The 27,274-nt window shown below is 35.0% G+C and overlaps 3 protein-coding genes across 3 annotated transcripts; 2 read left to right on the top strand and 1 right to left on the bottom strand.

Moving 5' to 3' along the window:
* Positions 1 to 173: 173 nt before the first annotated feature.
* Positions 174 to 15,479, top strand: LOC131666345 (probable enoyl-CoA hydratase, mitochondrial). The gene is made up of 5 exons (XM_058938946.1): positions 174 to 360; positions 4,881 to 5,218; positions 8,082 to 8,406; positions 12,996 to 13,063; positions 15,257 to 15,479. Exons 1-5 carry the CDS (start codon positions 264 to 266, stop codon positions 15,320 to 15,322), a joined length of 894 nt encoding a protein of 297 aa, XP_058794929.1. The 5' UTR covers positions 174 to 263; the 3' UTR covers positions 15,323 to 15,479.
* Positions 15,480 to 16,620: 1,141 nt separating this feature from the next.
* Positions 16,621 to 24,024, top strand: LOC131666445 (girdin-like). Its single transcript, XM_058939104.1, has 7 exons — positions 16,621 to 16,712; positions 17,149 to 17,220; positions 17,319 to 17,410; positions 17,566 to 17,869; positions 17,964 to 18,279; positions 18,492 to 18,842; positions 18,997 to 24,024. The coding sequence occupies exons 2-7, from the start codon at positions 17,158 to 17,160 to the stop codon at positions 20,025 to 20,027; spliced, it is 2,157 nt and encodes a 718-aa protein (XP_058795087.1). The 5' UTR covers positions 16,621 to 16,712; positions 17,149 to 17,157; the 3' UTR covers positions 20,028 to 24,024.
* Positions 24,025 to 25,005: 981 nt separating this feature from the next.
* LOC131666279 (balbiani ring protein 3-like) lies at positions 25,006 to 26,844 on the bottom strand. Its single transcript, XM_058938803.1, has 4 exons — positions 26,704 to 26,844; positions 26,371 to 26,628; positions 25,854 to 26,285; positions 25,006 to 25,756 (listed from the first exon to the last, which is right to left on the bottom strand). Exons 1-4 carry the CDS (start codon positions 26,747 to 26,749, stop codon positions 25,527 to 25,529), a joined length of 966 nt encoding a protein of 321 aa, XP_058794786.1. The 5' UTR covers positions 26,750 to 26,844; the 3' UTR covers positions 25,006 to 25,526.
* Positions 26,845 to 27,274: the final 430 nt, after the last annotated feature.

Below are 27,274 nucleotides of genomic sequence, written 5' to 3'. Positions count from 1 at the left end.
ATAGTTTTCGAAGCATCGCCTTTACAGCGTATATACGCTTAAAGTTTTTCTTTTTCAAAATCTGCGTACGATAGCTGCGTATTATTCAGCAGTTCTTGATTACATGTGGGCCATATTGTGGCGGAGCCACCGCCTCGGATACCGGCTGCACTCACGCTCTCGCTTACTATATATCTTAACTTTAATCTTTACTGCTTTCATCAAAACTGCGGACGTGTGTGCGAGTGTTGTGTTGAAGAAAATATTTCTAATATTTGAAAGATATGGTGAATATGGTGAACCCAGGGATCAGCCGACTTTTCGCTGGACGTGTGTTCAACCTTGTCAAAAATACTACCGAAGCACCAAAATTTTACTCCAGTGAGTTTCATTTTATTCATACCCAGGTTTACATTCGTTTGCACTGTGATGTAACGTTTAATGTGATCTTCTGTGCGATATATGGCCATGCGTTCGTAGTTTAATTACAGTCTTTTCATACCATTGTTTGTCAACATTGTTGGATAGCAACAAGTTATATGAAATTGTTGTACTGTCATTTTCTGACGAATATTAACTGAACAATTTTATAGGTTATAGAATGCTAGAAATATGGAAGCTTTTGAAAATTTATCTAATTTACAATTGCGGTATCTATCATTTAATTTGAATTCGATCGATCAATAATGGAAATCTTGAATGTTTTAGACGCAAACCTATCACCAAAGTTAAGAATAAATCAGATAGTAACATAACCAGTTTGACGACACTAAAATCTTTCAGAGTTACCAATAGCTCCTTCCGATTATTTAATACGTTAGATAATTTTTCATAGTTATAGTAAATACAATTTTGTTCAAGCAATATTCGAAGTACTAAACAACTTTGAGAATTATCAACAATTTAGTTTTGAACAAATAGTTAATTATTTATGCTTCAATGAAGTATTAAAAAATTCTTGCACATACACACAGCACAATAAAAAAGAAAAAAAATTAACGACTTATTGAAACAACCGTATGTAGAAAATCAATCGATACGTGACAAAACTATAACGACAGTACTTGGTGCACTCGGCTGAAGATCAATGCTATCTAAATATTTTGTAAGAGTGGTTTGTACACGATAGGCGAGTCGTTTTTATATTCAGTAGTTACTATAACTGAACTACTTTGATTTTCGTCACATTATTCGTTACAACAGAATTAAGTTATTTTAATCGATATAATCATTATTAGTTAGAATTTAATAACCAATAACATAATCAAAAAAATGTCATCGCACTCTTCAAAAGAATATGCGACTGAAAGATTTATAATATGGATCTGAATTTCAAATGAACAAATAAAAATGTATGCGGTATATAAGAAGCCTTAGCTTTCATAATAATCACTCTAGGTATTAAAATAGTCTTACAAATGTGTACTATGTCTAAACGCATACAAGTTCAGTCATGTTGGTATGACAAAATGATTGGATCTAATCTCCCCCGGTAATCCCCTTTTTCGTCGCGCGAAGTGTAGACAATGGGAGATAAACGTAGGCGATGAGAGGTGTCAGGATATTGTTTATTAATAATCAAAACATGGAAAAACGATTCTTTTAGTTATTTGCTCGTTACTTTTTCCTTATTATCATAACGCGAAGAACCTGGCAGCATTAGATTCCTGACTAGATTATACACGAGGATCAATACGTAGTAAAATTAAATAATTTTTTAATAAGAATATCTTTCAATATTTGCAAGAATGTTCAAAATGTTAAGTATTCATATATTAAACAGCTCTTACTAAATTTTATCAAACTTCTCAGAATCAGTGCATTCTATCAAAACAAATAATATCGCATTGATCTATATTTGAGGTAAGGTAATCATTTATGACCTAAAGTGCCGCAATGTATCAGCAGTGTGCCATTATTCTAAGTGACTCTTAAGAAAAAACGTGATTATAATATATGCATAACTATCAGTAGGATCTATTTTTAGAATTTTTAATAACTAATATGCAAGAAATAAGAAAATTGCTCGGTCGCAAAATACATATTAACATAAAGCAATAAAGATATTAGTGTCAAATAGAAGGAGTTTGATTGGGAATTAGCAGGGGATGGTATTTTAGAATTAATTTTTATTTTGTAATTTTTTATTTTGTTCATTGTTTTAATACAAGGCTATTTTAATCAGTTCGTTATAGCTTATGAATTTAATAATTCTTTCGGCATTTCATACGAGCAAATGCACGATACCTTATAACAGAACGATTGTCCGATTCTCGCATGGTTTTCATAATAGATGTATTCTGCTTTTTCATTATCTCCATTGTTTTCAATGTATTCATCCTTTTCAAATTTTCATAACGATAAACCTGTAAAAATAAGCTGTTGGCTTCGACCTGACATTTTGAACGTAGCCTCTCATTCACTTGGAATTTCAAAACTTCTGCGAGCCAAGCGAAGTGATTTCGGCAGTCTCGTGGTCCACCCATTTTTTACCAAATGGTGTCGGCCATCTGCAAGTATAATAGAAAATTCGCTTGTTGAATATATAAGTCCTCATTGCGGCCTGATCACTCCGAGCGTGAGGCAGATGTTATCTGCCGTCGAGCATCACTGACGAGTCCAGTCGGTATTACCTGGACGAAACGCTTCTGCCTTACCAATCGTATTCTTTTTACTACTATGAGGTAAAGCAAAATTGTTTCGTAATCCGGGAATAATGAGCTATCATCCACTATCGATATTATTTCTTTTTAAACAGGAAAAAAATGTTTAATGCATATTGCGCGCTGTCCAAACGCCTGATTTTTTTCGCAATTTTCTTAAAAACGAAAAATCCGGAAATAACTTTTCAAGCGGAGACTTAATCCGGAAAAAGGGAGAAAACGTTTTAGCTCATAAAAACTCAAAAATATGTTTAAAAAAATTTTTTGGGCGTCAGATTCACAAGTCTGTTTTCAATCTGAGCTGTAGTCTATACACTGGATGGGCTCGTCAACATACGACGAAATTCAAAATTGAAATTATTTTTCGTTAGGATTAAGGAATCAGCGAGAAATCTATAGTAATCGTTTCAAAAAAATTATAGAAAAACTGCGTGTCGTTAGTAAGCTTAGGAAAACCGATTACGAATCCCGCGCAATTTCTTTGTAATTAATAAAAAAATTGCCAAAGTTGTTGATCTACAGATTGTCGATAATTGTATCTGCGTGGCATTTAAATACTGTTTCTACGTACATGTTCAATCGTTAACACAAATCACACGCAGCCAATCATAATATGATTATAACCATCCGTTAAAGAATAAATATTATTTCTCACTACAGCGATACATACACCTGAAAAACATAGATATGTATACTTTTATTATTGTAAGGCACACTCCCAAAATAATAAAAGCTGTATTAATAGGAATAGGTTTTTTTTTTAAATAATCGTTAAGGTGAACTATTAGTAAGAAGTGGCTTTTTTATGCCACGTAAATATTGGAGTATTTAAAATTTTTGGTTATTGACAAAATAAGTCATTCCTATCCGTACAGCTTTTACACTGGCAGGATAAAACAACTTAGCGGGAAATCAACAAAAATGAAATTGAAAAAATTATAGGAAAACTGCGCGTGATTGACAAGGATAACAGAACTCAAAATTTCTATGCAATTAAGATAATAAAAAAAAATTCCAAAAGTTGAACACTCTTAGATCAATACTAGCCAGTTTATCAGCGCACAACGCGCGCGTGTAACAAGTGCCATTTACTATGTTTGAATGTTTAATGTAATTTATAGATGAGTATCTATACCATTGTCTATACCATCGATAATTTTTAAATTATTGATATCTTTCACTACGATATCAATATACTTTTTGTTTGCATGAAGTTAACTTCCCATTTGTTTTAATTATTTTGATATACTCGATTTCTCTTTAACTTGAATTCGAAACTCGAGCTCGACTCGAATCGAATCGAATTTTGATGGACCAATGAGGGGCTGTTTTAACGTAATCACGTTCAATTCAAGATGATTCGAGTTTAATTCGCATGCTCGCTTTTATAAACGGGATTATAAATGGATTTTTAACTTTTCACCTTTTTTAACACGTAACAAACAGTCACTTCAAATAGATTATCGATCACATTGCCAAACAAATAAAAAAAATGGTCATGTTGCATAAAACGTAATCTCGGAATTCGCAGGATATTAGTCTTTCGGATTGTGAAAGACCGATGAATTCTATCATTCCCTATAGGTTGCATCGATGTCTCAATTTAATTTTTTGAAAATTTATTTTAATTTTATTTAAATTAAGTTTTTAATATTATGAAAAGGTATCATTTAATGAAATTAATGCGTACTTAAAAGCAACAAGCCGTAATGGTAAAAAAATCGAATAGTATTGATAAAGAATATTCATAAGTAAGAATACCGATAACAAATCGAATTGCGCATTAAAAAGCAATTAGTTTTGTCACCCCCGACAATCTCGTTAGACGTCTGACATCTCCATATCAGCCCATCTCATTGATGTTTGTTTTGTTAAAAAATTTAATATTTTAAAAAGCCATACGTGAATCTACTTATAAAAATCTTAATTATAATTTAAAGGGGATTGTATCTTTATATTTGTAGGCCAGCTCATTTTGTTTCAAAAAATTGCAAATAGACTCAAATATGAAAAAATGTAACATATTCGGCCTCATTAACGTGATGAAGCAAATATAACTTCGTCTTTTGTTTTTTCCTAAATTTTTTCAAAAGAAAAATAATATTACTGAATTTTATTATCAAACTCAATATTCTAATTTAGCAGTGCCCTACGTTTTTCTAAAATCGAATTGAACGCAAGCCTTAAAATTAATTACACGATCAAGCAAAAAAATAACATAACATTTTAATTTCACAGCGATAACATCGCCAGTCTCCTATGAGTTTATCAAAGTAGAAAAGACCGGTGAAAAAGAAAATGTCGGCCTCATCGTACTGAACCGACCAAAAGCCTTGAACGCGCTGTGTGCTCAGTTAATGACCGAACTGAACGATGCAATTGAAAAATTTGACAGCGACAAGAGCGTCGGTGCTGTTGTTATCACCGGTCAGGGTAAGGCTTTCGCTGCTGGTGCCGATATCAAAGAGATGGCTGATAACACATATGCACACAATGTACAGAAGAGCTTCCTTGAACACTGGAATGGCGTTGCTAAAGCTAGAAAACCTACTATTGCTGCTGTTAATGGATATGCTGTAAGATTGCTTTTTAAGTTTTAATGAATTCGTTTGCTAAGAAAATAAGCTTATTTAAAATTACTAGTATCGAACGTCAAGCGCGCTACGTGCGTAATTTTACGTAAGCTGTTGTTTACATTAATATTAATTTTCATGCTTGAATAAAATCAAGAGTATTGTAGGCAGAGTTAAACAAACATTCTGTGATTTTAATCTAATCTAATAACGTAAAAAATTTAAGAATAAAATTCATTATTTGTAATAGAACAGAAGCTACACTAATATTTTGACGTGAAAAAATTTTCCATGAAGCCACCCAAACTATTAGTACCTTAATTATCACCACTAATACAAACGAGGGAACCTTTCAAAAGTTTTGTTCCAATTTTGATACTATCATTTTCAATGATTTTTAAATCATCAACAATTTTTCCATAAATTTTTTCATGATTAAAATTAATTTCTTTACACAAAGCCACAAGCTTTATATTATTTATGTGGCTCCGGAAATGGTCTGATAAATGAAATATTGTCATATACACGGTTTATAATTTATGTTTTTTCTTTGTCAAACCAATAGGATTTATAGTTTCAAAACTATCTTGGTATAGTTGAATTTTAAGAGACTTTGGATTTTCCTTAAAAAATATAAATATTTTTAAAATATAAACGGTTCCATCTCTTATGCCTACCAATAAATCGTTGTCACAAAGATTGTGCGTAAATTGCAATTCGTATTTGACGGATTTATCTTTAAAAATACTCTTTAAAGTATTTCTAATGGCAACGTAGGTAAAATATTTATTTTTATCTTTATCAATTTTAATGAAAAATGGTTGAACATAATCAAATCTATTTTTATAATAAGATTTATGCGAATAATTAGCGTCTAAACTTTTATGTATCTCATTCATTGAATGATGATCCAATATCAATTTTGAAATCTATTCTATTTTATCGGAGCGAAAATTATCTCTTTCTAAAGATTCTTTTACTTTTTTTAACATAATTTCTTGCCCATGGTTGTAAATATCATTAATTGCATTATTAATGTATTCAAAATTTATTGCAGGAATCAAAAATTCACTTTCTAATTTTAAATATATTTGAGCAATATTCTGTATGAATAAATCGTGGTCTAAATAATTAATCATAGCTTCAATATTTTCATGAATACTTTCCTCATTTTCAACAGAGGTGTCTGTCATGTGATGATTAGCTTGATTTTCTTGTCTATTATTACTGATTTCTAAAGGCAATTCATCACAATGAATTCAAATGTTTATATTAACAAATAAAACCTCCATCACGACTCGAGCTCAAAATATCTTGCTCTATAATTTTACTCTCTATCGTCTAAGCTATTTTCTCAACTCTAGTTTCAAAAGTATATTTCATGAACATGATTAATTCTCAGACTTATATTGTGTTTGTGCTAATCACTTTATTTAAGTATCATGTATGACTTAACACTATAAATAAAGTAATACACATAAACAAAATATAAATGAAAAAGTAAATATATTTAGTGTAAGTTGAGAAAATAGCTCAAACAGAAGAGGCTTAGCCTGGAAAATAAGAGGTTCCAGGTTCGAGCTTACGTTCTGATCACTTTTTTGTTAATATTAATATTTGATAGTTTAACAAATAAATAGATAGATTAACAAGTAAATAGTTAATAATTTTTGTGAAATTATGAGTGCATATTGAAATATTATTCGTCAACGAATATCGGTAGTTTTTGTGTATTTCCAAAACTGCGTGATTTATGCATGCATAAATAATTAGCATGTCGAAAGGTCCGATTAATGTAATAAATAACGCGAAGTAGAAAAACGAATAGCGCTAGTTAAATTTCTTATTTCTTTTTCGTTTTTCATTTTACGTGAAAAAGTGAAAGTTATATTGCTCCTATAAGCCGTACTCCTCTAAAAGTGACATTGAAAAGGCATAGACAATTTCGAGATTACAATAACTCGTCGGTAAATCTTGGGAAATAGAAGCGTTTAACAGCAACGTGCATAGTTAAGCAGTTAAAGCCTCGAGTGTCATAAAAATGGTAGGATCTTTGCTCGCAAACTACCTGGAAATGTTAATCCCTGTGAGCGGGTCGCGAAGCACGCTCCTCAAAGGCGTCATTAGCATCGCTCACTTAGAATTTTCGTTTTCTTGGCAAGCGCCCACTCGTTTCGCGGACTACTCCTCCCAAATATTTTCTACAAAGCAAAATTGGTTTTTCAAATGGGCTCTGTCTCTCATCGCTTCAGCGTTTTGAGTTCTCGACGTTAGATTATTTTGTATTTGCCTGACTGGACGTGCCAATTCGTTGCTTGAGCCTGTGCTTTTGTATATTTGCTTTTTCTTTTCCATTTCCTTCGTTGTCGTTAATTTTTGATTTGTAAAAATTAATTTGAATACGCAATTTACCGATTATGCAATAGAATTAAGATTCATTATACGAAGATACTCTTTAGCCTGAAATATTAAAACAAATAAATTAGAATTCTTTAATAATTTTATTTTGTATGAAATATTCTTTATCTCTTACTTATATTTTTGGTCAATAATACTTTTAGCAGTTCATAAAACTAACTCATTGTCTTCCTACACGTATTTAATACTTGACTCCGTTAAGAGTTTCTCTTGACTTTTGAAGAGTTTTGAAAACACCTACTGAGTTCTTTTATTTTTCGGGCCTTTAGGAAAAAAAAAGAGGCAACGTTTAATTTTCAAAATTTTCTTTTCCAACCACCCATGAAATTTCCTTCGCTTCAACAATACAAAAACCAAAATTTAAAACCTGACTCAGGCTGATGTCGATCCTTTCTACGTCAAAACAATCACGTTTACAACCCCCTAATATATTTTCGTCATTTTTCAGCTCGGTGGAGGTTGCGAGTTGGCAATGATGTGCGACATTATCTATGCGGGTGAAAAAGCCAAATTCGGTCAACCAGAGATAGCAATTGGCACGATACCCGGTGCAGGTGGCACACAACGTCTAACGCGTGCCATTGGCAAAAGTAAAGCTATGGAAATTGTATTGACTGGTCAACAATTTAGCGCTCAAGATGCAGAAAAAAGTGGACTCGTCAGCAAAGTCCTGCCCGATGATCAACTCGTTAGTGAGGCTGTGAAGCTGGGTGAAAAAATCGCTGCTCATTCGCAGGTCGCTGTGGCTATGGCTAAGGACTCTGTGAACAAAGGTGAGAGATACTGTCTGACATTTATTTCAAGGCGACTTTTTAATTGCAAACTTTCAATTACATTTTCTGCATTTTATAATTATCTTTTAAAAGTGTAATTATTTAATTATATAAATAATAAAGTTTAAATATTTAATAGTAATATGACGTAATTAATTAGGCATATTGGTGCTTTCTTTCAAGCTGCTCATAATTTCGTTTGAACTTTAGTAAAGTTGTTGGGTATTCAAAAAATAATTTGTTCTCCTTGAGATACTTCTGAGTCAAGTTTATTTCAGATATTTCATACACTTGGCTCAGAAGGTTTCCAAGGGAAAAAAATCATTTTTTGACTATCCAGCAACTTTATCAAAAACTTGAACGTAATTGTCTGAAAAAACATATTTGAGGCGTGGTTTAAATTGTAGGCGAAACCTTGGGTGGCAAGCCGAGCTAGACTTGCCAATAATTTACTTCTGTTGATATGCAATGTACTATTTCGTACTAGAGAGGCCGAGAAGTGAAACTTCCGTTCATGCTACCGAGCGGAAATTCGCACTTCCCGGGCGCCTGATACGAAAAATTGATTTTTTATATTTTAGAGTAATGAAAGCTCGAGTTTCAAACTACTATAATAATTAATAGATTTACATTCATTTCGTTAAAAATGAAAAAAATAAATAAACTCGAAATTCGTGTCAATTATGAATCATAAGCTAAAATGTTCTATTAAAGATCCATTAGTAAAAGACAAATGTGAATCCCTTAACTTGCACGCCTCATTTTGGCCACGTAAATGCTCGGTGGGGTAAATCTCCCCCAGCCCGAAAAACATCGAATAAATCAGAGAATTTTAGATGTTTTGTTATGGAAATTTTTTCTAGTATATTTCGAACCTTTTACTACAAAAAAAAATATTCAGATTAACAATTTTTAATGTTACACACACTGAAAAAAATTGTTGAAAAAAAAAAAAAAATTTTATTTATTGTTAAAAATTGTCTAGGGTAAATCTACCTCACATAGCAGTTAAGGGGTATAAGAAAAAATCATTCTAACTTATTGTATACTTTAACGAGCAAATATTTCTGGAAATAAAATCAACGAATAGACGCTTGTACACAAGGCCACAGCTTATTAAGTTTAAGCAGCTCTCTAGCAAAATCCTTTAGGGACGGATGAAACGGAGAGACGTTTCGGTGACATGGAGGTGGATAAATGGAAGCTGTATAGTAAACAATCTGAAATTTTATGCTTAAAGTAGGCGTATTTCTATAATTCAGTTCATAATGGAATAATAGATTAACTGCAGAGACTCGGCCTCGCCTCGGTTATCATTCTCACATGCTGTGAACTATTACTTTTCCGACCGTAATGCGTATATTATTTTTTGGCTCACACGGCCAGGGTATTGGCAAGCCCATAGCATGCGTTTAATTGCCTCGGCGTCGCCTCGGATGTTAATTCACACCTGATACGGAGTCGCCGATACTTTCCCGACTTTGTGTCATTATCTTCTATTTCCGGTCGCGGTTCGATTGATAACATGGTAATTTCGGCTTCACTGAGCGAAATAGTACGTTACAATACAAGTACAGAATAGTACATTACGATACAAGTGCGGGAAAGTAGATTCTTGTCTCGTGTGGCGTTTACGCCCGAGCGAAGCGAGTTAAAATTTTTTATTTAAAAATCAATTTTTAGTACACAATTAACGGCAAGTAAGTGCATATAGTAGATAGTATATTTCGAATACGGCTGCGTCACGATTGTTTTGAACTTCATAAGACACATCAGAGAAACTCATTCGTTCCAAAAACTAATTCGACCAACCGACCAACCCGTTTCTTAAGTTCGAAAAACGTATCGTAGACGTAATCGAAATTCATTTATACTATATGCACTTGCTTGTCGTTGATCGTGTTCTAACAATTGATTTTAAAACAGTCTCTGAAGCCTACTCGCATAACAGTTTTATCTTTCTTGAAAGGTGTGTGAGAAAGAGGAAATAATTACTAATAGATTGAAAAAAAAATTTTTGAGGATATTCCTCATAGTATCTAGTTTCCTATAGTCTTTCCCAAAAATCAATATAAACTTTCGTTTATTCGGAAAAAAATTAAAACCTTAAGAGTTAAGAGATGCGTCACTTCGATGGACAAAACTCTGTTACGAATTGTCAAAGAAAAACATTTTTTTCTAAAGATCAATTTTGAGCTGTTAATATTCATGAGAACCAATTATAGAAGCCATTTAGTGGGATGGTGCAAAATCGGCCTTGGTTTTTCAATAACAATATAATTTATAATTTATGAAAGCACATCGTTATTTTTTGTAACATCATTTTAACATGCTAATCCAGTTGAGAAGTTCTAATATTAACTTTCTCCTCAGTTTTGGGATTATTTAAAGAAGTATTATTATTATTATTGTTATTTTTATGCAAATTTTAAAGAAGGTTTTAGTTGCTCAGAGAGTTTACCTGCGTTCTCGCTGAGGGTAGTCGACCGACCTTTCACTACTTGCGATGCAAAAGGGACAGTCAAGTAGTACGAAAATAAACGTTTGCTACCATGAAAAATATTTTCTGAATCTAATCAGCCGAAATTAGCATGTTATCCCTTAAAACAATCTCGGAAGCCTACTCGCATGACAGTTTTACCTTTTTTGAAAGGTGTGTAAGGGGGTGGGGACATTTCACTCACAAAAAACTGAAACTTTTTTCGGGTGATAGATGCTATTCAAGACTTCCAATTTGACTTATCAGAACATTAATATCAAATACGTGGTAGTGAGAAAAAAAATGTTCATAGAAGCCCTAACTTGACAATGTATTGTATATTACATATATAGAAGGACGCCCGCCGCCCCCACTACGTGCCTACTCGCATGCGTACCGCTACCACGACACTTGATCTTACAAGCAAATATAACGCGTGCTACGCTTTTTTCACGTACAAATTTATTTGAGATCCGAACATACGATGTACCATCCATGCAATGTTATACATACAAGGCACATTCCAGACTATGACGATCAACTTTTCAGGGGTAGGTTTCAGATTTTCTTGAAACTTGGTATACGTATTGTTTCTATGGTAGTGTATTTAAGTATGGATTATTAGATGATTATAATAATTATATCAAAAGTTATAAACAATTGAAAATTTTTGACAAAAAATTTTCAAAAATGTATATCTCCGCAACCATTTAAGTTATCAAAGCGAATTTTTTTTGAAATTACACATAAAAGGGTGTATTTTGAAAATATAAAGTGAACAATACTTTAATATAAATTTTTCCAAAAGTTATTAACATTTTTTTTAAACAATTGCCCATATCTCAATAAGTGTTATTTTTATTTTAAAAATTCTGTTTTTATTGAATTCCTTGACATTTTATCTTTAAGAATCCGTTTTTAAATTCATCGAGCGATCATTAGATGCGACACAGTGAGCGATAATAGTGGACGCTCACAGGCCCTTCGACGCTCGCTCGACCGCGCGTCGGCACTGCTATCAAACTTACCAACTTATCGGCGTCAAAAATTTTCAATTTTTTATAACTTTTGATATAATTATTATAATAATCTAATAACCCATACTTGAATACAGTACCATATAAACAATATGTAGACCAAGTTTCAAGAAAATTCGAAACCTACCCCTGAAAAGCTGATCGTCATAGTCTGGAATGTGCCACAAAAGAACGTTCGTAGGAATATTACCACTTGCTCAGCGGTTGTGATTTGGGAATACTCATCTGAGCATAAATATTCCAAGTCTCTTCTAGAAATCGACAAATAGGTTTCAAGATTAGATACATGCATCGTTGAGACGTTGATAAACAATATGATATTTTAGAAAATTTAATAAAACTTGTAACAGACATTTTACAACTAAAATAACTCATTTCATAACTTTCAAGATTATTTTTATTTATAAATAATCAAAAATATTTTGACAACCGCTGAGCACATGATCCTGAAGTAGACTTTTTTTAATGCGGCGATAAACAATATCATAACTTTTACCCGTCAAAAATTTTACTTTGAAATAGGCCAGTAAAAGGCTAGGAAAGTCATAATAAAAAAATTTACTAGCGAACGAAGTTTGTAAATTTATTTGGAAATCTCATTCAATAGTAAAACTAAGAAAAGGTCGAAACATTGCTGGTAAATTTTCTAATTTAGAAATATTGTAATTCTGGTAAACAGACAGCTTCAAAATTAAAATATATAACTATCACCGTAATATCCTTTGAAAGTATTATCTTTACCAAAAATCTTCAACCAAAGACAGAGATTGGCATCTCAATTCTCTCAACACGTGTCACGGTGAAAGAAAATACGCGATGGGGGAAGACTTAAACGAGGCAGCCGTATACCTGCTTATAGCCCTGTCAGCAGCTATTACCTTCTTACTCTTATTGCCACTATAATACCCTCGTCAAGAAGGTTCTGTCAGCTTTCGCGACTCGCGCTTTTAACCGGTGTGGCCTGAAACACTTGAGCTCGGCTCTCTCACTCCTCCAAATGCTACTCACGAATATTTTTTTTTGCTACTTCTTGACTTTGCTAAAATAATTCATATGGACGCTTTTATTTTCAGCATATGAAACCACTTTGCAGCAAGGATTGGACTATGAGAAAAGGCTGTTTTGGGGCACCTTTGCGTTGGTAAGTTTTGACGTTTTCTACTGCTGTATAATTGATTTTGAATTGCCTACAATAGATTTTTATTTATTTGAAAAACGCATATGCAATAGGCCACTCAGCATCGGACTTTTCATGAGACTGAACGGTTATTGGTGTCACTTATTCCTCAGTCTTGACATTCTGACAACAGAATAACTTGATTTTTTAAATGCAAATCGAGCGAAAATTTTGTTACCTTAGCGAATAATGAATCCAATTTCATTTCTATTTATTTGGAGTAGTTTGACGAAATGATAACTTTTGTGCAAAAAATTTGATTGATAGCCAAAGTAGGTTGTAGGTTTGAGTTGCGGACATATGAAAAATTTTCATAAATATGAATATTCATATTGTTACCGTGAATCTAGTGGTTCGGATTCTCCTCTTACCATTCCGAATATGGTAGGGGAGGTAAGGCTGTATGTTAATGACTAATGCATACAAGTAACTAATACACCTCTGCAGCGTTCTACGTAAACGTAGTTCTTGAAATAATAGTAACAATAACAAACTCGTTTCTCGCTGCAGCAACTTTCATTATTGTTATTTGTTTCCTGTTTGTTATTTATATCATACTTTGCATAAGTTTTAAGAAATTTTATCAATGTTGTCGAGATCAGCTCATTTTTAACAGCACAATATATAAGACTGATCTGGGTTTCCGTAATTTCATTATTTACGAGATAGAGTACCGCTAATTTTCAACGTTATATTATTCCTATTCTAAATCATTTAAAAAAAAAAATAACTATTACAGCCTATCTATAGCTACTATATCTGTCAGTAATAATTTTGTTTGAATTTTCCTGTATTTATTATGCAAGAAAAAGCCAAAAATTCAAAATTACTTATTTACAAAATAGAATTTTAGCAAGAATCAATAAAGTTATTGGAATTAAAAATGAGAGAAGTTAAATGGCATTCAAAAAACTTTCATTCAATAAGAAAAGTCTTTCTACGATTACAAGGCATAATTTAATACTTTTCGATGCATATAGGAGAATAGTATATTTTCTGACTAACGCAAAAAGGCTTTTTTACGAATCTCGTTACAGTACTCGGCTCTGGCTCGTGTCGCAAACCTCTCGTTTCATCAAAAACGCTCTTGCACACCGTTAAAAAATGTACTAATTCAGCCTCGTGCAGATGCTCGTGTATGAAGAGGCCACACAAGAGTGAAATCACTTTATCATATATATACATCGAACTTTATTTTTCGATACGACGTGCGTGAGACGAAATTTTAAACATGCTCGTTACTGGAATGTGCATCAAGTCATGTCGTCGCGCACGGAGCGTTGAAAAGTAAAGTTAGATACTTACGCGTGTGAGAAAGTGATTTTACCCTCGTGTGATCTCTTTCAATACCCTCACGAGGCTGAATAGTACATTACGACACAAGTGCGGGAAAGTAGATTCTTGTCTCGTGGCGCGTTTACGCCCGAGCGAAGCGAGGGTGGAAAGATACACGAGACGAGAAACTCTCCCGAACATGTGTCGTACCGTATTTTTTGATACGACGTGTGGAAAGTGCGATTTTCAACGCACGTTTTTTGCCAAACGTGCGGGAAAGACGCACTTTGCACGCGGAGTATCGAAAAAATAATTACATCTTTTGTTCGAAAAATATTTATTTATAGGCTAAATTATTTACAAGGTATACCAAAATTCTTTACAATGCTTAGAATCTGTGCAAATGGATTTTGTAAAAGAGCTCGATATCTGCAGTGCTAGTTGAAAGACGGTGTACCTTCGGTTTTCCCCACACATTTTTGCCATCACTGCAGTCGACACGTGCAACTCACTTAAATAGGCGTCATTAAATTATCATTAAGAATGGTCCGACATCTCTCGTCTATTAAAATTACATTTTCCATTACACACATCTTCGGTGACAGATACTAAACCAAATGCTCCGTTCGGGCGTTTAACATATCTTAAATAATAATTATGTGGCGATTGTTAATGACTTAAAAATACACAAAATACATAAACATTGTCATGAATTTCTCGAGTGAATATATAGATTTTTGTATTGATAAAAAAACTAGGCTTAGGATAATTCTTTAGTTAAGCAAAAGACGAAAATATGCATGCATATTTCTACTACTAATTATACTACTATTTATTAATACTAATTTATATATACTAATTATTTTATCGTATACATTGCAGGCTGACCAAAAGGAAGGAATGAAGGCGTTCGTCGAGAAGCGTGCTCCTAAGTTCATCAACGAGTAGGGAGTTTGCACGACATCACAGCCAATATGCATTTTGTATTTTTTCTATTCCGAACGATCCAGAGTACGCTTATCAATGTTAAAGATATATTTTTTATATGAAATGTTTGTCTCGCCTTTTGTAAACGTTTGTACAGATTATTAAAAATGCCGTTGCTCTAAAATATATGTGTCTACTTTTCTATAGTCAGTAAAACGTTATATATATTGAAAAAAAAGCGTGAGTTAGAAATGATGCTTGAAAAAATAATATTCCATATTTTGAAGGATGAATCTGAGGTAAAAAATCAAAAGCCAAATGGCAAGAGGCTGCACGGCAAAGCAAAAATAATATTGCACTTAAAGAAAGTGCATCGCTGGAAGCGAAACGACAAGACAAATATCTACTTCACTCTCGCTCTTTTTCTCTCTATTACTCTACTTTTTGTCCAATGTATGTGCCACAGAAGAGAAGGTTTTTAGTGCTTACATAATTTACTTGGATATTTACAATCTATAATACCAAATATGTGTACTCTAAAACTCAATTATAGGCCCCTGGACATAGAGACAGAGGTGTAGCAATGGCAGACTGGACTGCGGCCGTTTTACAATCTGAATCTTTTGTTAATTGCTTCCTCAATTTGACTGTCTACCGAGCGCGTATAATAAACGGATTACTATGTTGATGGTTGCCTTATTGCTGTGCGCTGCCAGGTATCCTTTCTTGAAATCATCTCTCCTCGTTACCCCGTCGTCCGACCTTCGAGGGTGTAAGAGCGTCTGTAGTATAGACGAAAGTGGAGAGACGTGCGTCAAAACAAGCCGTAGGAGGGGATGGCAGGCTGCGCGAGAGGGAGAGGGACCCACGCCAGAGGTTAGTGGGGGTGCGTCAAAACAAGCTGTAGGAGGGGATGGCAGGCTGCGCGAGAGGGCAAGGGACCCACGCCAGAGGCTAGTGGGGGTGCGTCAGAACTACTTGCTGGGGGTCCGAACGGCCAAAGTGGTGGGAGGGTGTTGCGTCTAATACCAGTTATCCTCGTGAGCACAGAAAAGATCGCGCATGGGGGGCGCAAGTGAGCAACGGAGGCGCTTCCGGAAAAAGGTAGAAGGGATGTGCCGACTTTCCACCCCTTTCCTGCTCACGGCTATATTAGCCGTCGCTCCGCTACATTCGGGTCAGTTCATGTGCGAGATCAGTCTGGCAAGGTGATTCTGCTTTAGTAGCCACAACTGTAAATTTCGCTAACAGTTTCTTGTTGCCTTTAAAGTTTTTGTAGTACTGACGTTTTGAGTACGTTGACTCGCCCTTACCGGTTGTTGTACGTTTCGTACTTGGTGCTAATCTTCTTTGACAGTTGCTGCTGTACGAACATCGTACAATTTTTTTAAATCTTCTTTTCGAATTCATAGTAAGTACAGTGATATTTTTTAAACATATATATATATATATTTTTTTTCAAAGATTTTTTCGTTATTTTATAATTGACACACATTTTGCAACTTTTGTTCTTACGACTTTTATAACGAAATTTATTTTCTTCCATTTATCTCGTTTTTTTTCTTGAATCGCTTGTTCACTTTATAGTTGAAGCATTATTTGAATGGCAAAGTATCGATCGTGCACAAAATTATAATACACGCAATTATTGCCCACAAATTAATATGCGGATCGTGTAGTTGTCTGAGCTGTTTGTGCACGATCGATACTTTACCACTTACATCAACAATTCTTTTTGCGCTTTGAGCAGATTTAATAAGACTCGTCAAGTTTTTGTCGATAATCTATAATATTTAATTCGTAATTTTATTAGTAAATTATTTAAAATACAAATTCGTATTTTTCAGTATAAAACCATGTGGAACGGCAGAAGTTACGAAAGTAGTAAGGATTTTATGGAGTCACCGGTAGTGGAATGGGTAAGTTCGATATTTTGATTAAAATTTTTGTTAAATAAAACTAACGAAAGTAAACAATGTGATTTAAATGATTGGTTCGATTTTTTTTGTTTTTATAGTTTGAGAGCTGCGTACACTGTTTTATTAAATGTAAGCTCACCATAGAGGAGATTGCGGATGGGGTCTTGATGTACAAAGTTTTTAGGAAAATGTAAGTCGTAAAAACGCATATACTAAGCTATATTACGTCACTTTGTAAATTATTTTCACTCAAATTACATTGAGAAAAATATTATCTCTATATTGTATAAATAAATGTGATCAATTATTTCGATGAAATTCTAATATATTTTTTTTAATGTTCAGGGGGATTCATGACTATATAGAGGATATAAAAGAGCCTTTGTCGGACCACGAGCTACGACTGAAAAATCTGGTAATCGTAATGCGCAATATGAAGAAGTTCTATGAAATTGACTCTGTGCTCATGAAGGAGCCCAATTTGCAAATGATTGCTAAAGCACCTGAAGATAATTTAGATGACCTCGAGTTATTACTAGTTTTATTCTTGGGTTGCGCGATGAGATGTCCAAACAAGAAGTATTTTATCGACAATATTAAGAGATTCAATTGCTCCACCCAGGAAGCTCTTTCAGTATATATCGAAAAGGTAAGAGCATTTTTATCGAAGAAAATTTGCATTACGAATCGAAGAAAATTATCGTTTCAATAAATTGATAATAATCATCATTTATGCTCAACAGATAACCGATTTTCCGGAGTTAGTCTTGTCTCGTGATATGCTGCTGTTCAAGTCAGACAACGGCGGCGGACACTGTAACTCAGTCTCTTTACATGCGCAAAAAGTAAATAAAGCTTTCGAATATTTCAAGAAAATCAACGACGAGTATACAAATTTTGTAGAAAAAGAAAAAGACAAGACAGAAGAATGCTGTGGGGAGCTTAATATGTGGAAGGCTAAAGCTAAAAAACTCGAAAAAACGCAAGTAATATATTTAGAAGAATTAGAAAAAATTGAAAATAAACTTACATTTATCCTAAGAGAAAATACGCGTTTAGGTATGTATTAATTTTTTACACTACTTTTTTTAGTAGAGTTTTAATAGAAACACTGGTACTATTTAGTTTTATTTTTGAATAATTTTTTACCAATATCATTCAGTTACTCACGCAAATAAATTGATAAGTAATTAGCAAAATAAAAATAAATGAAAAAAATATTATAAAACATATTTTATACCATTTAATTAATGGTGATTTTCTCAACACAGCGTGCGAAGCCAAATCAGCAAAGGATTACCGGGACGCTCTGGACGTCGCAATGGATAAAGCTTCTCGATTCGACGACCTAGAACAACAAATCGACAGGTACAAAGAAAAAATAGAAAAAATGGAACACTATAGAGCCCGCGTGAACGAGTTAACAACTGAAAATGACCTGCTGCACAAGAGCAAGAAAGAACTCATCGACCAGCTTAACATCTACAAATCTAAAGCTAAGAACATTACAAATATTGAATTTCAAATGGTTGACCTTCAGGATGAGTTCGAAAAACTTGCATCGGAGAACGGCGACCTCAAGAAAAGGACTGCTGAATTAACATCGCTTAATGATGAATTAGGTAAAATTTTTCCCGAATATTTAACTTATTTTAGTCATATTTACATTATAATTTGAAATAAATTAAATTTAAAAAAAAGTTAGTCTGGCGCGATACATAATGAAACAATTATGAAAAATTAAAATAAACTAATGTTGAAATTTTTTTTTTATAGAACGCCGGATAAAGCAGCAGTCGGCTTTGTCTCTTAAGAGCGGACGCCTGGTCGACGCAGCGTCCAACACGATCAAGGACCTGCTGGAGGATACGTGCCACTGTGGTAAAAAAAATACAAAAGATTCCGAACTCATCATTTCAGCTCTTGAGGCTGAGAAGAAGGAATTGGAAAAATCATTAACTGCGATGCAATCAAGCCTCGATAAAAAGATTGTTTCGCTAGAAGCTGCAACGAGGGATATTAAGGAATTAACAAGTTTAGTGGAGCTGTTGGAGCCGCCACCGGGCAAACTGTGTGTAATTGCGTTGGATAAAACGAAGAGAGACTTGCATCAGATTATGATGCTGAAGGACCGGTTGGAGGACGAACTCAAGCGCGCCCATCTTGAGATCCAATCTCAGAGTGAAAAACTCGAAATGATCGAAGAGCATAGGCGACAGGAGGCCGAGAACTGCGCCGAATGTCACAAAATGAAGTTGCTCGTCGAACAACTGCGACTTGACATACAGAAGAAAGACAGCCAAATCAACGATCTTGACCTAAAGACTGACAGATTAGAAAACGAAAACGAATACCTGACAAAGCTGCACGAGAAAATGGACATAGAAAAAGTTAACTACATGAAAGAGCTTGCACGCACAGTAAACTTGAACCATGAACTGGTTTCGCAGGCAATCGCAGACAGAGAAAAATACCTCGAAGACGAGAGAAGCCACCGCGAAGCTATGATTGAACTTCGACGTGTAAAGGAGAAGCTCGAATTCAAGCTCATATGGCATTTTATGCACATGGGAGATGCTAAACTACATAAGAAAGAGAATCGTGCAGTGAAATTGGTAAAGAAAACCATTAGAACAGTCCGTAAGTTTAGTGCAGGACTTTTCCGTACGGACAGCACATCATCGGGAGAGTCGAATGCCGCAGAACCATCTGATGACATTATCTTCGTTAATGTCAACCATAATTGTTTCAATGAACGTGAGGTCCAACGTGCACGTGACGACAAGAAAGGTAAAGAAGACAAATGAAAAGTATAGCTTTAGAAACTGTAACGTCTGTTACACAAAGCAAAACATTAAAAGCTTTCTGATAACGAAATTATCGTTGCTAGCGACTTGGTATTGCACGAGTCAATCGTCGTATTTAAATCATTTAAACACAAGTCAACTTAAATTTAATTCCGTCATCTTTGTAAATTTTCTCACCTTAATTCATTAAAAATGCTTTTACCAATTACTTGGTAACGCGAACACCCCTGTAACATAAACATTAATTATATAAAAAATTATAAGAGTCCACAGTTACACATAGCTTACGTAACATTACGTAACATTCTTTTGCGTTGTTTGTCAACTCCGGATATCACCGATCAACGCATCTCAATAGATATTTTAAATATTATCCAGCGAAAATTTTTCAAGATCGTTACTCGCGTGTCACTAAATTTTTTATTCCGAGATCTTTTTCATAATTCTGAACATATTGAAATTCATTGAAAACAAGTAATTTCTTTATTATAAAAAATTGACAAAAATTTGCTTACGAACAACATTTTTGAATCAACTTTTTATAATGGCAATATTCTAATTGTAGAGGTAAGTGGGGTAAAGTGGAAAATTTTTTAAAAACTAAAATATTCTAGAAAGCATAAAAGTACGTCTGCACACGTCGGTATATCATAACAATTTATTTACGGTTATTACAAATACACCTAGAAATACATCCAACTTTACCCCATTTTCCACTTTACCCTACTTACCTCTGATTTTTTTAAAGCATATGGCATCATTATAATTCCAGTGGCACGCAAACTTTCTTCTTTGAAATTTAATTATATTCATTTTCATTGCGTAGTAATAAATATGTCACCAACAATTTTTTTATAGCACTGCGTGACTTAAGTTAGCACTTCAGTATAACGCCTATCCGTGACTTAAATAGTCCACCTTTGCACCGTGTTTAGTTCACTCGTTGGCGAGCGTTTGTGCCCTAAACTCATGGCGCAAACTTAATTCACGGATATAAAAACCGTGAGTGCTGATTTAAGAATGATCGGCATTGTACAACACTCGTGACTCAAGTATTCCACCGTTACGCGTCGTGACGATATTAGCTCTTGCTTGTGCTCGGGCGCTAATGTCATGCCGTGCAATGACGGGCTACTTAAGTCTCACATGTCGCAATATGATTTACTAATGTACGTAAGAACAAGTATAGTGATCAGTGTGTCATGTGTAAAAATCACACTATAATATAAAACAAAGCAAAAAAAACAAATATATTTATCTTAATTAGTATATAATGAATAATATATTTATTGAAACTTGATTTTCATTAAAATACATTTCTTTTTAAGTTTAATTGAATGCCTGTTATTTTACAAATGATATGGAAACTTGTTAACCATGGTAAATATCAGGGAATATTATAAACATTTTTGAGAGGATGATTGCAGCAACTTCTCAAAAACCTTATTTCTTTTGTACGGTGATTATGACGACTCCTGCTGTTCAGCATGTTTCTTTTATTAGTACACGGCGAAAAAGGAGAATTTCATTATATTAATAACATAAAAAAACGAATAGATAGTGTAATTTTTCAATGAATGTCACATGAGATATTACATTTAAGAATTAAATGTTTATTTGATATTTTTAAATAGACATTTATTCCTACACTTCAATACAGAACATTGTATTTAATATTTAGTACCATTACTAAGCAACGATCACTGTTAAAAATACATTATTTAAATGTACAATATTCCTGTATACATATCACAACCACGTGCGATAATAGTCATTAATCTTTATACAAAATGTAATTGAAAATACACTTATCTATCAATGTCATCTTCTTCGTAATTTTCTTGTTCATCCAGTACCTCCTGAATCATATCTTCAATATCCTTAAGCATTACCAACAACATATTATCCTCAGTTCCACTTCTGATGGAGTTATTACGTAACAAAACGCAATATCGTGTAATGGCAACTGCCAGTCTGAAGTAAAGCGTTTTGCGTCGGTCGTGGTTGATTAGCAGATTGACGTTGAAGAGTAATCTGCCGAATACACTGCCGTTCACCGCTACATCGAGTACTTTTGTTAGGAAGACTCGGCGGTGTTGGTCGTCCATACCAACGAAGATTCTAGCGGAGGACATGTAGCTCTCTATTATGCTCTCGAAGCTCATGTTAGTGGTAGACTCGACCGATGACTGATCGATATTAAACACGGTATGTGTGTGGTTTCTACAGCATTTAAGGACGATTAGTACAGCATAACCGTTCCCACTTCAATGTACTACTGAAGATACGGTATAAACCTTCAGAGGATTAAGCAACTTTAGCTCATATCCTACGTCAACTAATCTGCTTCCAAATTTATTCATCTCATACATAAACAGACTTGCCAGAAAATCTGTAAATCATTAAGTCATTCTGGACATTTGTTAACCATAGAGATTTCATTAAAATATTTCGAAAATCGATTGTAAATTATTCAGTTATGATTCTAAGTTTTTTTTTCATGATTTACAAATTGGTACAAAGCCATTATCTGTTTGACGTGAATGAACCCATATACATGGTGTCCCAGTTTAACATCGACATTAAGATAATTTAAAACTGCAAAGTATTCGAAAATTGTTTCAGATAAAATTTGTATGGTTCAAAGGGGGTCTATCAACGACGACATTAAATTTGACCTTGAACTTGATTCTCATTTCTTTTCTTTTTGGCAAATCACCCGTCACTTTTAGGATACAGCGAAAAATGTCTCAGACAACATCTGCTAAACTTCGGTAATTGCCTGTGACACTGAACTTTATTTTCAAGGTAATTTCAAGTTCAACTCTGTTTTCTTTAATGTGGACCTCATTGTTTATCCCGGGTTCAGAAAGATCGGGCAATATTCTACAGAACCTAAGCAGCCAAGGGATCTGACAAATGGCTGCTTAACTTAATAACAGGGTGGCCTATTGCTCACGCATCGTGAAAACCTTATCTGCGAGTACTTAAGTTTAGCGCTTACCAAGGCCACGAACAAGGTCTTATCTTCCAGCCAATTAAAGCAAAATGGTGTAAAGGTCCAATCAACTAAGGCAAGATCGCGTAAAGATCCAGTTAATTATGGCAAGATCATACAGAGATCCGAACCATTAAGGAAAGATCATATAGAGATCCGATCAGTTAAGGCAAGATCGTGAAGAGATCTAGCCATTTAAGGCAAAATGATGTAGAGATCCAGCCATTTAAGGCAAGATCGTGTAGAGATCCAGCCAGTTAAGGCAAAATAAGTGTCCACCATTATTTCAAATGTCCACCAAACACATCAACAACCGCCAGCGTAACTTACGCTGTACACGAAGAATTTCAGAATCTATCACTTTGCTCTTGTAATTCGATCCATCATCTTCAATGGTGTTGGAAGTTTATATAACAAAATATTTTTCACACATCTCCACAATCAATTAAGCTTAAATCCGGAGATTTAGGAGGCCACGCTATTGGTCCACCCTGCTCTATTCATCTATTTCACAGTAGTTCCGATATCTACTGAAGAACCGACATATGGCGCGGAAGAACCTCTACGCTGTGTCGAGTGATAGGTCCTCTCGTTACTGAGCTAAATAGCCAGTTATTAGTTAGGGCACTTAGCAGCTTAGATCAGTATGAATCAACAAACAGCCCTACATGCTCAAATTATGTAGATAAAATGATTTCGATCATAGCATAAAAGCTTATCTTGATTCTTTTCGAATCCAGAATGAAAAATGAGGTCCACATTGAAAAAAACAAAGTTAAACTTGAAATGACCTTGACAATCTATTGTTGTTTAAAACATGTCTGAATAAACATTTGTTGCTGTATCGTCCTGCCATTGTCGGGTTATTTGGCAAAAAAAAAGGAATTCAGTTTGAACTTCACAAGGAATGATCTCGGACCCCATATCTGATACCCCATCTGAAAATGGAATTGCCCATCTTTTTCGGGATCAAAGATATTACAAAATAAATAGGCTAATTTTAAATATCCTAGAAAATCAAGCTCAAGGTCAAATTTAAGGCCATCGCTAATTGACTCGTTCAAAAATATACAATTTTTATCTAAATCATTTTTCAATTACATTGCAAAATTTACGTTATCTTACTATCGATGTTAAAATGGGACACTTTGTATATACAGGAAAACCTACACGATAAAGATAAATGTTATATTGAAATCAATATTTATTGATTTATTATTTAATTAAAGAATCGCATAATAGACATAAATGCTTATAAAAGCATATGTAAATTAAATAGAATTACCTATTAACAGCCACTCTTCATATGTGCAATGATAAAATTAAGAATAAATAACACATAACGCTATAGTTGACCATTATTGTAATTCGAACTTACAATTACAAAGTTTTCATATCCTTATTCGAACTAGAAATACATTATGATAATGATTTATATTCATATCAATCAATGATATATCACTAATGTGCAAACGCAGTCGGTACGATCTGGCAACTAATCTTCAGTGCAAAGTACTGCAGCATAACGCGACGTGTATGCGAGCTCACGAACTCTCTGATTACGTATCAGAGAAGGAACAAAGCTATAAAGAAGCTACGATAAAATATGAGTTGGCTTAGAAGTACGGCGATAAGTATAAACTGAACATTGGTTATAAACTCGCTACTGTCATTTCAAGAGCAAACAGTATGCAGATGCGATTGAGGCTTGTATGAAGATGCTGAAAGTCGATTCTGACTTTTCTAGGATTAAGAAGGATATTCTTAAAAAAAGTATTAATAATATTAGGACGTAGAGTTATTAGAAAGTTCTTGTAACCAAAACTACTAATAATAATTATAACCATCCAATAATTAATTCATTTGTACCTTTATGTAGTATTGTTTATAAAAGTTCTTGAAATAATTATGCACATTCCTTATGAATTAATGGCAACTATTGGATCATTTATTTAAATAATGAATTCTGTGATGCAAAAAATTTGATCCTAAATTTCCGTAACTCCATTATTATTATTGATTTAACTTAATAAAAGTGCTACAATGTTTATCGCTTTCTTTTTCTTTTCAAACGTGATGAAGTATTAATTTTGACAGCTGCTAGCTATCAGTCCGTCTTGAAGATGATTGATTAGTAGCTCTCAATGGCAGATTAGACAGTAGAGTATAATATGATTTTGGTTATGAAAAGTAATGGATCATACAAGATAATATAATAACTGATAAATAATATTTATTAATTTGTTGGCTAACTAAAAGAATCACATAACTGAGTTTAGTGCTTTCATAAGCATAAACCGTTTAAAGAAATATCTAGTGACAAACATTCCCCAGACTAGCAATCATAATACATTCAACCCACACTAGTTGATCATCACAGAGATCAGACTTGTATCTTGTATGCGCCATGCGTCACCGCTCCAGCGACAACACATTCGGACATAAATCTTACGATTTAATATCAAGATAATCCTAATTGATATATGATATTTCCCGGTAGATTAACGGCACATCATGAATGTGCAAGCAAAGTCGGTACCAAACTCATCGCACTTGCAGACGTTGCAACCGTCGGGGGTAAAAGTGGACCTAGGCGTGCAAATTTGATCTTTAGCTTTGCTGTCAAGAGCCTCGCAGGACATCATGGTGCAGATCTTGAATAAACCATCGGCCGAGCAGGTGCAGGTGTTGCACTGCTCCTTGAAGTGGCTGTTTGGGATGCAAACTGGAGCTGAAATCGGGAGAAAAGCACCGTTACTCGCGTGTTCTTCGTGTTCTTCCTCCGATAGGTCCATCGCGTGAGCTGCTCGTAACGATCGACAACTCACCTTGGGCAGACTTGACGGCAAACTTGGTGCTGCCGTCTTGGTTCCAGATCTTCCGGTCACACCACATCCTCGTGCAGGCGGCGGACAGGCCATCCTCCGAACAGGTGCACGCGTTGCAATAATCCTTGAAGGTCTTGCGGGGCTCGCAAAGCTGCTTGGCTTCGTGCTGAACCTGATGCACTTTCATGGTGCCGTCGGGATTCCAGATGTTCTCGTCGCACCACATCCTTGTACAAGCGGCCGTCAAGCCATCCTTGGAGCACGCGCAGGTGTTGCAGTAGTCCTTGAAGGGCTTATTGGGCTCGCACACTTTCTTCGGCTGTTCCACGGGACACATCCGCAGAGTGCAAGCTGCGCTGCGGCCGTCTTGACTGCAGACGCAGCTGTTGCAGTTGTCCGGGCTGAAGGTGGCGCCGGGAGTGCAGTACTCGCCTGAAAACCCGAGAGGAAGGCGTCGGTTGACGGAAACGCACTGAGCAGTCCCGAGCTCTGCCCGTCCACGAGATCGCGCACTCACCGTCGTTGGTCAAGCGGCGACTTCTTGCCTGGACTTGGGGCCCCAGCGTGCAGACCGCCGCGGTGCCATCTTTGCCGCACGTGCAGGTGCTGAGCGCGTCCAAGTGGAACTGGGTGCCCGGCTCGCAGATCTTCCCTGTGCGCTGCCGCTCCGGACAGACCATGTCCGTGCAAGCCGCGGACTTCCCGTCCTCGGAGCAGACGCAGTTGTTGCAGTTTTGCTCGAAGAGCGAGTTCGGCGTGCAGAATAGTTTTTCGGCTGGAATGCACCAGATACCAGATTACCAGTCAGCCGCAGACGAGCTGCTTCGACCAAGAGCAAATTTATATTTACCCGCTGCGGCGCTGACGGCGAACAAGGCGACAATCAGAAACTTCATTTTCGCGTGCTCAGTGTCTGCGTGGTTCGCTAACTCTTGGAGTTCACCTTAGCTTGTGTTCGCTTTGCTGTGAGCTTTCAGTATGATCAACTCCACCGAGTGCAACACCTTAAATACTCATCGCGGCTATACGTCAGTGCCAATCAAGTCTTATCGTATTGACGACGTGCAAATCGAAGCGAGCCTCTCAGCCGCACGCGTCAACAGCATGACGCTAGGAAATGTCCTCTTGACGACTGCTTTATCAGGTAGCGAGACGGTAAACAGCAATTGATGAAAAAGATATTCTTAATACCAATTGCTTCATTTTATATCTGGCTGTCGAATGTCCTAGAAATGAAAAGTTCGTCTCAAATCAGGATTTTATGAAGATTTTTATTTTGTAGAGCACATCTTTATTTGTTATCACGATGTAACTATTTGTAATTATCAATGCCATCCTTAACAGAATCTGCTTAGTTCGAGAGAAATATTTTTTTAATTATTAATTGATTTTAACCATTGGGAAGTGTCTTTTTTTTATCA

The sequence above is a fragment of the Phymastichus coffea genome, unplaced genomic scaffold (assembly GCF_024137745.1).
Source record: "Phymastichus coffea isolate CEN01 unplaced genomic scaffold, Cenicafe_Pcof_1.1 PCOF00058, whole genome shotgun sequence".
Lineage (NCBI taxonomy): Eukaryota > Metazoa > Arthropoda > Insecta > Hymenoptera > Eulophidae > Phymastichus > Phymastichus coffea.
Note: the sequence above shows the minus strand (reverse complement) of the source record. Positions and strands in the feature narration are given on the sequence as shown.

What these genes read in the sequence shown, in the direction of transcription:
- LOC131666445 (XM_058939104.1), top strand. Translation starts at nt 17,158, where the DNA reads ATGTGGAACGGCAGAAGTTACGAAAGTAGTAAGGATTTTATGGAGTCA. An exon ending in AGTCACCGGTAGTGGAATGG is followed by an intron (nt 17,221 to 17,318) that starts GTAAGTTCGATA and finishes TTGTTTTTATAG; the next exon opens with TTTGAGAGCTGCGTACACTG. An exon ending in TTTCAGTATATATCGAAAAG is followed by an intron (nt 17,870 to 17,963) that starts GTAAGAGCATTT and finishes TATGCTCAACAG; the next exon opens with ATAACCGATTTTCCGGAGTT.
- LOC131666345 (XM_058938946.1), top strand. Translation starts at nt 264, where the DNA reads ATGGTGAATATGGTGAACCCAGGGATCAGCCGACTTTTCGCTGGACGT. An exon ending in TAAGGACTCTGTGAACAAAG is followed by an intron (nt 8,407 to 12,995) that starts GTGAGAGATACT and finishes TTTTATTTTCAG; the next exon opens with CATATGAAACCACTTTGCAG. An exon ending in TTTGGGGCACCTTTGCGTTG is followed by an intron (nt 13,064 to 15,256) that starts GTAAGTTTTGAC and finishes TATACATTGCAG; the next exon opens with GCTGACCAAAAGGAAGGAAT.
- LOC131666279 (XM_058938803.1), bottom strand. Translation starts at nt 26,749, where the DNA reads ATGAAGTTTCTGATTGTCGCCTTGTTCGCCGTCAGCGCCGCAGCGG. An exon ending in CGCCGTCAGCGCCGCAGCGG is followed by an intron (nt 26,629 to 26,703) that starts GTAAATATAAAT and finishes GGTGCATTCCAG; the next exon opens with CCGAAAAACTATTCTGCACG. An exon ending in TGCCGTCAAGTCTGCCCAAG is followed by an intron (nt 25,757 to 25,853) that starts GTGAGTTGTCGA and finishes TCCCGATTTCAG; the next exon opens with CTCCAGTTTGCATCCCAAAC.